The 10957-nt window shown below is 41.7% G+C and overlaps 1 protein-coding gene across 1 annotated transcript; it reads left to right on the forward strand.

Annotated features, from left to right (window-relative positions):
* The first annotated feature begins 1582 nt into the window (after positions 1-1582).
* LOC143041250 (uncharacterized) lies at positions 1583-9410 on the forward strand. Its single transcript, XM_076213086.1, has 2 exons — positions 1583-5977; positions 8961-9410. Exons 1-2 carry the CDS (start codon positions 1583-1585, stop codon positions 9408-9410), a joined length of 4845 nt encoding a protein of 1614 aa, XP_076069201.1.
* Positions 9411-10957: the final 1547 nt, after the last annotated feature.

A 10957-nucleotide genomic window follows, 5' to 3' on the forward strand; every position in this document is an offset into this window, starting at 1 on the left:
ACTCTCTCTCTCCATTTCCAATCCTGACACAAGCTCTACTACTCTCATAAAGACTCTTGACAGGTCCTAGAAGCTTTCCTCCTTAAAAGAAATGGACAGTATGACCGATCATCGAAACTTACTGTAGAGGAAGCAATCTCACTTTATCCAGAGATTATCCATGATGTAGCAAGAACTTTAAGAACAATGCCGCCCACCCAAGTTAGTGTTGAAACACTGTTCTCTGCTCTAAAGATAATCAAAACTGATTTGAGGGCTTCAATGAAGGAGGACTTGGCAGAAGCCATTCTATTTTTACAAACAATGTGATTAGTTTAAGTAAATCCTTAACTTTTGTTTTACTTTCGTTTCTTAGAGCATTCCTAATTTCTTTATCAAACCATAATTAAATGTTGTTATTACAGGTATTTTCCTATTTCTTTTATGTAAAAAGTATTACGTTATAGAATTTTTTCTACTGTATATTCTTTATTCCTTCAAAGATTTACTATTTCATGTAAAAAATTCAGCTGTTTTTCAGATTTTTTTTTTTTTTTTTTTTTTTGAACTGCAGACCCATATCTATATAAAAAGAAAATAATGCTCCCCTATCTCGGAACGTGGCAAAACGGTCACACGCTCGGGCCCGGTTGGGTGTAAGGGTTTATCCACGTTTCTCGGGTGTGCAAGGTTTGAACCGTTTTACTATGTTGGTTGTGTTAAATATTGCGCAGGAAGATGGGTAAAGATTCGTCAAAGTTAAAGATGCAGAGGAACCGTCACTTCTGGGGGTGGATTACGAGAGAAAAAAAAGTTCACTAAAGGACAGTTAAACACCAATAAGAAACTGAACCAAATGATGAAAAATGAACACATGTCCAAGTTCCCACACCTATATCAACAAACTAAGGTCTCAAATGTAAAAGAAATGATAAAAGTGTTTCAACGAAAGCTTTGGACGTTCAATAAGAAGTTAAGTGAAGATAAACATTACGATTATAGTGATGGGGTTTTAGATTCCTTGGAGGTTTACGTTGGTGAAATACCTAAAGAGAGAACAGAGGGGTTCGAAAAACACTATTTTGCCGGTTATAAAAGTTTCACTAAGCATGGAGGTAAATCTGATCACACAGAGTACCAGAAACACTATTTGCAGAGAACTTTTCAATCTCAAAGGAGGCTAGACAAAACAAAAAAGTATGCCATAAAAAGAGCATGCCAACAAAACCCAAAGCCTGTAAGTGAAGTGAAAGAAAAAGACAGTAGCTCTTCTACGGTTGAAGTGGAAAAATTCTACAGATGTCATAACTGGCCCAGTGACCTCAAGCTTATCAACTGATGTCGTGACACCAGAGCCACTTCCGTTAGATGCAGATAACACACTGGAGGAGATAAAGCTAACCCTGAAGGAAACTAAAGCAGAAATGAGAGCAGCAACAAAAAGTAACCCACTGAGACGTAGAAAACGAACAAAAGAGGATATTCAAGCAGACAAAGTTAAGAGAGCAGAGGAGAAAAAACGTAAGGAAGCTATAATGCAGCAGGTGAAGTTCATGAAGAGGGATAACTTCTTAGCTTCTATAGCCAACTCGGATTGGGCCTAATGAAGCCAAGTTTGTTAGCAGAGCAACAAAATGACAAACCGGATAGGCCGTTTTGGAAGTCTTCGGAGAATTTTCTCGATTTGTACTTTTACCATGATAAAGAACAGCAGATAAAGTTACGATGTGATAGATTTGAACGCTACACCGGTAATAGACACAAGGGAAAAGAGGTGTGTGATGAAACCGTTAAACGAAGACGGCGGGAAACTGCTGAGTTGTTAAGGAACGAAAACATTATCGAGCAACTTTACGATTACTTGACAAACAACAACGTCTCCCTGAAGGGTATGTTAGAAGAGATAAAAACAGCAAAGAAGTTGATTCAGACTTACATTGAAAAGAGGAAGACGATACCAGACATGACAATAAGTTTGCAAACTGCAGAAAAGGTTACAACAAAAGAGCACAAAGGCGTCTACCATCTACCAACAGCTTCCTGTCAGGTTGGGGCTATAGTCAATCTGGGGCCAGAAAAGGATACTTTAAGAGTTACAATCGCATCTCCTCTCCCCGAATCAAAGTTTGCTCTTAGAATGATGCATTCGACCAATTTCTTTTACGATATCTTCCAATATCCATTGTTGTTACCTAATGGAGACAGAGGCTACAGTTTTAAAATGGAAAAGAAAGAAAGCAGTAAGAGGCTTTCAGCGTTGATGTACTATTCGGCGCTTTATATGGAAAGAGAAGGGGTTTTCAATTACATTTTAAGAGGACGACGGCTTTTTCAACAGTTTGTCATCGATAACTATGTGAAAATCGAGACAAGTAGGTTGCTATTTTTAGAACACAACCACACCAACATACGTAAAGAGAGGATAGATCTTTTACGAGTAAGCGATAAAAACAACACAGGGCAAAGGATTGTGCTTCCTCCAACATTTGTAGGAGGTCCAAGGTATATGAAGCAGCGCCAGCAGGATGCTTTAGCATATGTGACAGCTTATGGTTCTCCCGACTATTTCATTACGTTTACTATGAACCCAAAATGGCCAGATCTCACGGAAGTGTTAGATAAATTCAACGGGCCGGGAACACAGCCGTACGACCGCCCAGATATTGTGAGTAGGGTCTTCAAGTTGAAATTGGATAGTCTGATCGATGATTTGACTCGAAAAAATGCCTTTGGGCCTGTTAAGGCGTATCTTTACAGCGTTGAATGGCAGAAACGTGGTTTACCTCATGCCCATATATTACTTTGGATGGCGGTTCGTGTAACTGCAGACACAGTTTCACAGGTAATAAGAGCGGAGATACCTGATAAAGAGAAGGAGCCTAGGCTGTACGAGACAGTAACACGTTGTATGATACATGGTCCTTGCAAAGGCTATGATGAGTCTCAGGTGTGTTGCCACGGAAAGAGCTCAAAACCCGGCCAGTGTGCTAAAGGATTCCCTAAAACATGCAGAAATGACCTATTGTTTGGAAACAACGGTTACCCGGAGTATATTAGACGTTCGATTGGAGAAGGGGGACACTCTTTTCAGTTAAAATTGAAAGACGGGATCAAAACTATAGACAATTCATGGGTTGTTCCTTATAACCCCTTCCTCTGCGTGAAATACGACGCGCATATCAACGTAGAATGCTCCAACTCGATTAAAGCAATCGCTTATGTGACCAAGTATGTCAATAAAGGTTCTGATCGAATACTGTTTACAAAAACTTCGGGAGAAAATGATGTGAACGAAGTCAAGAACTTCCAAGAAGCACGTTACATCAACGCCAATGAGGCAACGTGGAAAATATTCAAATTTGATATCCATAAGTCTTCTCCTCCGGTATTTCCGTTGGATATACACTTAGAGGGTGAAAATTCGGTGTTCTATAGTGAAAAAGTGTCAGAGAAAGAGCTCACTTCTAAGGTACAAAAAGACACTCAGTTAACCGCCTTTTTTAAATTATGCAAGAAAGATGAGTTTGCAGCGACATTGTATTACAGCCAATTGCCCTTTCATTACGTTTATGATGCACAAAAGGCTATTTGGGAGGAACGCCTAGGGCGTACGTATAGTTTGGGACGCATTCGCGCTGTAACCACCAAGACAGTAGAACTGTTCTACCTGAGGCTCCTGCTTACACATAAGAAGGGCCCAAAATCGTTTGAAGACCTTCGCACTATTGACGGAGTCATGTACGGGACAAATAGAGAAGCCGTTAAAGCGTTAGGGTTACTGAGTGATGAAGAAACTTGGAAAGAGACGATTTTAGACATCATCAACCACACCAATGACAGAAATCAACTTCGAGAAACTTACGCGAGTATGTTAGTCTTTTCAGATCTTGAGGACCAGTCCGGTATATGGGAAGAAGTTAAAGACTACTTTTCCAGCGATTACTTACACAAGGCTAAATTGACAGAGTACAACGATGAAATCTATCTGGATGCTTTAGACAACATTCAACAACACGTGTGGAATTGCGGTGGAGGATCGATTACGCAATACGGATTGCCGGCTTCTAGAGGTGGCATACGGTCATCTAATGTCATCAGAAGGGAAAAAGCTTACAACAAGCAACAACTTAAGGAGACTGTCGACGAAAAGATGAAGCTTCTAAATGACAAGCAACGAAATGTTTATGAGACTGTTATGAAGCGAGTGGAAAAGGGGTATCTTTATAACAACAACGGTATATTTGTTAAAGCTGCTGGAGGCACCGGGAAATCGTTTGTTTTGAATCTTTTGTTGGATACTGTTCGTTCTCAAGGAAAGATTGCCTTAGCTGTTGCTTCCTCTGGGATTGCAGCTACGGTTCTTTCAGGAGGAAGAACGGCCCACAACATGTTCAAGATACCATTGATGGAACATGATGAAATAAGAGCGTGTAGTGTTAAGAAAAACACAGAAATGGCAAGATTACTACAAGAAACTTGCCTTATAGTGTGGGACGAAGTTGTGATGGCCAATAAAAACATGTTAACGTCGTTAGATATTACTCTGCGAGACATTATGGAGAACGACAAGTTTATGGGAGGGAAAGCGTTTGTCTGCGCAGGCGATTTTCGACAAATCCTGCCAGTTATAAGAGGCGGAGGCAAGGCGGAGGAACTCGCTTATTGCATCAAGTCGAGCTACATGTGGGAGGGGCTAACAAAGCTTGAATTGACAGAAAATGTACGCCTTAAGAAGGGTGATGTTAAAAATAAAAAGTTTGCGAAACAGCTTCTAGCTATTGGCACCCATAAAGACGGTGACATCTTTTTTGAGAAGGATTTTGGTGTACGGGCACACTCACGAGACGAGTTGGTGTCAAAAGTTTACGATGAGTTTGAGGAAAACCACTTGAACATGTCTTACTTTGAAAAAAGAGCAATAGTCTCACCCACAAACGATGATGTCGACAGTGTCAACCAGATGATACATGAGAGCAATAAAGAAAAGGAACGGATCTACTATAGTGTTGACACACCAGTGGAAGAGGAAACTGATGTTCAGGCATCAGTTTTCAACGCGATGACAAGCCCATCGTTGCCCCTACACGCTCTGAAGGTAAAAGTAGGAAGCATTCTGATGATTATCCGAAATATTTGTCCTCCTAGGCTTTGTAATGGCACTCGAATAATGGTAACCAACTTGAAGAAAAATGTAATAGTCGGCAAGATACTTGGAGGCAGTTACCGAGGTGAACAAGTGCTAATACCCCGTATAGTATTGGAATCACAGGACACACCAATTCACTTCAAACGTAAACAGTTTCCGGTCAAACTAAGTTATGCCATGACTATTAACAAGAGTCAAGGGCAAACTTTTGAGCGGTGTGGGCTACTACTTGATTCTGTCCAATGTTTTGCTCACGGACAACTATATGTGGCATGTTCACGAGTTACCAGTTGGGATGCGTTGATATATTACACAGGATGGCGCAAAGGGGACGAAGGTATTGTACAGAGGCCAGCTCACAATAGGGTATATAAGGAGTTGTTCATTGAAGACGAGACCGTTGTTGTCGATGAGGAGCCATCGAGAGACGCTGTCGAGAATAAAACTCTTTTTGAAGAAGAAGAAGTCGAACTCGAAACAAAAGATATCCACAATATTACGGAAGAGGAATCCATCAAAATGATAATGCCAGATTGGGTCATGCGCGATGATGTTGAAGAGGAAGAAGCTGTAAGTAAAGGAGAGGACAAAGAAGCCACATCTCCGGAAAGTGTTAAAGAGATGTTTGCTTATTTGAAGAAGAGAATCGACGACAGCAACCAAGCGTTGTTTGAAATCAAAGAGACGATAAAGCGGCAAAGCGACGATGAAGACAGCAGATCACCGAAGAGAAAACGGTCTTCAGAGGACGAAGAAGTTACCCGAGACGACAAAATCGCCGAGGAAAATGGGTCGTCTTCGCCTCCATCATCAAAGAAGCAAAGGGATTGTAAAGATGTTGTTGTCCAAAAAGTGGGCGAAGCCCAGGGCGCGAAGCGCCCCGCGAGCGAAGCGAGCTTTGCCGAAGGCCAAGCCCCCAGGCGAAGCCGGTGGGCTTGTATGTACAAAAGGAAACGAGTGAAGAAAAAGAGAAAGACAAAGCGCTCAGAATTGAAGCCAATGGTAGAAATGAGAAGAGAACAGAGACGGAAAAAAAAAAAAAAAAAAATTAGAGTGCTGGACTTCACACTGAAAAAATACATACATACATACATATACCAAGGCTTTTTCCCCCTTACCAGGGAGGTAGCCAAAAAGGACAAGGCATAAAATCATTCCCACCCATTCCATCCCCGAAAACACTCCACACCCCTCCACCCTCCCTCCCATCTTAGCACCTCCTAGATGACGGGTCATCCCTGCACCCTGTCCACTGCCCTGGGTCAGAAGCAGTGTCGCAGGACACAGCACATCCACAGCAAGGGCGCTTCATTAAATCGGCGACCCCCCCTCTCCGTCCTCCCATATAAAGGAGAGGACGGGGAGAAATCCCTTCGGGCTGCGTCAAAATTTTGCTCACACACACTACCTCACCCCCCATTCCCCCGTCCATTCCACCTCATGCATCACATCATAATCCATATACAACCATTCTCCATTCACCCGTCTTCTGTCCTCTCCCGTCCTTCCTCAACAGACATTCCCCAAAGCCCCCCTCACCCCATCCATCTATCTCATCCTAGGACGTCCCCTCATGTTCACTCCCTCCACATCTGCCTTCCATACCTCCTTTACTAGTCTTTCTTCACTCATTCTTTCCATGTGTCCAAACCATCCTAATACTCTTTCATCAACCCTATCTCCCAGCTCCCTTTCCACCCCTGTTCTCCTCCTCATTTCTCACTCTATCAAGCCTAGTAACCCCCATCATACTTCTCAGACACTTCATCTCAAACACATTCAAGTTCCTTCTCTCTTCCTCTCTTATGTTCCATGTTTCTGCCCCATACAGTGCTGTTGGCACAATCACTCCTTCTTAGCATCCATTCCCAAATGTCTATTCCTCATTACACTTTTTAATCCACCAAGGCATTTACTCGCTTCTCTCAATCTACATTCTACCTCCACCTTTTCCTGCCACATTTGCACCCAAGTATCTAAAAACATCCACTTCCTCCTGTTGCTCTCCCTTAATGCTCACTTCCAGATTACTGCCACTTTCACCCCTTGTACATCTCATCACCTTACTTTTACCCACATTTATCTTCAGCTTTCTTCTATCACACACTCTCCCAAACTCTGTCACCAACTTCCTCAATCCCTCCTCCGATCCTGCCACAAGCGCAGTGTTGTCCTCAAACAACAGCTGGCTCACCTCCCACTTTTCTCCATTTTCCTTAACCATCTCCAATCCCTGACCCACTACCCTTGCATTCACCTCTCGCACCACCCCATCCATGTATAAGTTGAACAGCCAGGGTGACATAACGCATCCCTGACGAAGTCCCACCTTTACCTCAAACCACTCACTCTCTCCATTTCTAATCCTGACACAAGCTCTACTACTCTCATAAAAACTCTTGACAGCTCCGAGAAGCTTTCCTCCTATCCCGTATATCCGCATAACCTCCCACAGTGCCTTTCTATCTACCCTGTCATAAGCCTTTTCCAGATCCATAAAGGCCCAGAAAACATCCTTCCCCTTTCCTATAGCTTTCTCACATATCTGTCTTACCACAAAGATCTGATCTACACAACCTCTACCTGTCCTAAACCCACACTGTTCCTCACCAATTACTCCCTCTGTTCCTCTCCTAATCCTCTCAATCAAGATCCTCCCATAAGCCTTCCCAACTACACTTAACAAGCTAATCCCTCTGAAACTACTACATTCACACTTGTCCCCCTTTCCCTTGTAAAGGGGAACTGTACAAGCACTCCTCCAGTCCTCCAGCACTCTACCCTCTCTCTAACAAACATTAAATAACCTCATCAGCCAGTCCACCATCACTATATCTCCTTTTTTAAGACATTCTGCATGGCATCCATCTATACCAGGTGCCTTACCTGCTTTCATCATCTTAACTGCTGCCTTCACTTCATCCTTCCTTATTTCTCCTCCATTTTCCTCACTCATCACGGTCATTTTCTTAGCATTTCCCACTGCAGCTATCTTTCAAAAAAAAAAAAAAAAGGAAACTTAAACCAAAAAAAGAAAAGAAGAAACTAAAAGTGGCATACACAAATATTGATGGCATCTCTGGAATCAATGAACTAAATGACTATCTAGAAACAGAAAAACCTGATATCATGGGCATAGTAGAGACAAAATTGAAAGGACTTCTATCAACACGCATAGTGGGACATGGTCTATACAACCACTGGGTGAAAAATAGAACAGAAAAGCAGGGAGGTGTCATGATATTGCCCAAAATGGGTCTAAATGTGACAAAGATTATTGAAGGCAAAGGCAATGTAGAATTAATTATGATCAAAATTGCTAACAAAAAGATGAAAAGCAGAAAATTTGTAGCAGTGTATGTGCCACCAAAACCACATGTGTGATCAGACAGCGAATATTCCAAATTATTGGAAGACATAATGATTGTGCTCAACGAGTTACTGAAAGAGGGTGGAAATATAGTATTCATGGGGGATTTTAATGCAAAAGACATAATCTGGGAAGAAATGATAGTTAAAGGGGGAGATGAACTTTGGAGCAACATTCTACTGGATAGGACCATCAATTACATCCTAACACAATGGGTTAAGGAAAATACTAGATATAGAAACAATGAGGAACCATCAAAACTAGCTTTAATACAGGGTGGGGCATGGAAACTTCCCGATTTGAAATGTGTCTGTTTATGGCAACACTAGTTGTGGTAAAGTGGGGAGGGGCTAGCTGGGAGGTTTGTGTTCACACCCGAGTCAGTTGGAAATATGCAGTGGTCGAGGGAGGATCGCGCTTTTGCTGTCGAGGCGTATTTCTCTAACGGCTGTTCTGTCATCACAGTGCAGCGTGCCTTCAGACATCACTTTGGAATTCCTCCTCGAGGCCGTGTTCCTGATCACAAATCAATTTCATTGTGGGTGGAAGCCTTCAGAGAAACGGGGAATGTTTCCAGAAGAAGAAGAGGACCAACAAAGACCGTTAGAACACCTGAGAATGTGGAACGGGTCCGCCAGTCTATGCTGCGGTCACCCAGGCTTTCCGCTCGGAAACATTCAGCTGCTCTTGGCATGTCAACACATTCTCTTCGTCGAATTCTCCATGATGAACTCCATCTTCACCCATACAAAATGGTTTTGGTCCCAACAACTGACGGAACATGATTATGTAACCCGGCAAACATGTGAGCAGCTGCTCGACACCTTACCCAACGGTGCACTTGTGTTCTTCTCAGATGAGGCACATTTTCACCTTAGTGGCTGTGTGAACAAGCAGAATGAGATACTGGTGTGAAACAAATCCCAGAGAACTTCATGAGAGGCCCCTTCATTTGGATCGTGTCACGGTATGGTGTGCAGTGTCAAGAGTAGGGATTGGCCCTTACTTTTTCCAAGAAAACGGTGTTGCCGTAACAGTGACTTCAGAATGCTATGTGACAATGCTCAGGGAGTTTTTTATGCCTGCTCTCATTAATATGGACCTGGATAATGACAATGTGTGGTTCCAGCAAGATGGGGCCACAGCACACACTGCACGCATTTCAATGGGATTCCTGAGAGAAGCTTTTCCCGACCGACTGATTTCCCTGAGAGGAGACTTAAACTGGCCTGCGCGCTCACCTGATTTAGCCTCCTGTGATTATTTCCTGTGGGGATATCTCAAATCCCTGGTTTATAACGACCGTCCAGAGACCCTGGAAGACCTACAGAACGCCATCCGAACTGAAATAGCCGAGATACCGCTCAACATGCTGGAGAGAGTAGACCAAAGCTTCCAAAATTGTCTGAATCAGTGTATTGACAATGGAGGTGGACATTTAAAAGATATTGTCTTTAAAACAGCGTAAAAGTAAATCTCCCATGTTGTGTGAAAGGCATAAAAGAAGAATAAAGAATTGTGAAGTGTGAACAGGTTTTTATTTCATTCTCAAATCGGGAAGTTTCCGTGCCCCACCCTGTATTAACTTCTGAACCAGATATTGTGAACAAAATGGGAATATAAAACACCAATTGGAGAGTGACCATATAGTAATAGTTTGAATTAAAAGAACAGAACAATGTAGATAGGAGTGACAGACACAGAGAAAGAAGATTAATGTACAACAAAACAGATTTTGTTAAACTATGAAAATTTTTCCAAAACACAGACTGGGATAAATTCTCTAAAGAGGAAACAAAGACGGAAGACAAATGGAACATATTCAAAGAAAAGTACAAGGTAGGAATTAACAAATATGTACCAAAAAAGAAACAAAAAGAGGTTTACATAGAGTGTTGGTTTAACAAAAGGTGTAGTAAGGCTAGAGACAGGAGAGACAAAGCCTGGAAAAAAAAGATAAAAAAAGAAAATCCAAATGGCAAACATATATAAAACTTAGTAACGAATATGTGAATATACCCAGGAAAGAAAAAAGAAATTATGAAAAAGATATTATAGACAAATGTAAGGACCAACCTAAACTCTTTTACATATATATAAATGAAAAACTAAAGGATAAACATGAAATAGTGAAATTGTGTTCAGAAGATAAAGAATATATAGATGACACAGAGATGGCAGAAGTTATGATCAGACATTTTAGATCTGTTGTTACAATTGAGAGCTCACAATCTTGGGAAGATGAACAACAAGAAAGATCACTATGGTGAAAGAAATAAAGGTAACACAAAAAGAAATATGAGACCAGATAAAAAAAAACCTAGATGTCAGGAAATTGCATGGACCAGATGGAATCGCAAATTGGATACTGAAAGTGTATAGATGTACTTATGTCTGACTTTTCTCCTAAACACTGTGCTATCATCAACTCTCTAGATGCATCTCCACCATCATCTCTCCAC

The sequence above is a fragment of the Oratosquilla oratoria genome, chromosome 30 (genome assembly GCF_046742065.1).
Source record: "Oratosquilla oratoria isolate Oo_2021 chromosome 30, ASM4674206v1, whole genome shotgun sequence".
Classification (NCBI taxonomy): Eukaryota; Metazoa; Arthropoda; class Malacostraca; order Stomatopoda; family Squillidae; genus Oratosquilla; species Oratosquilla oratoria.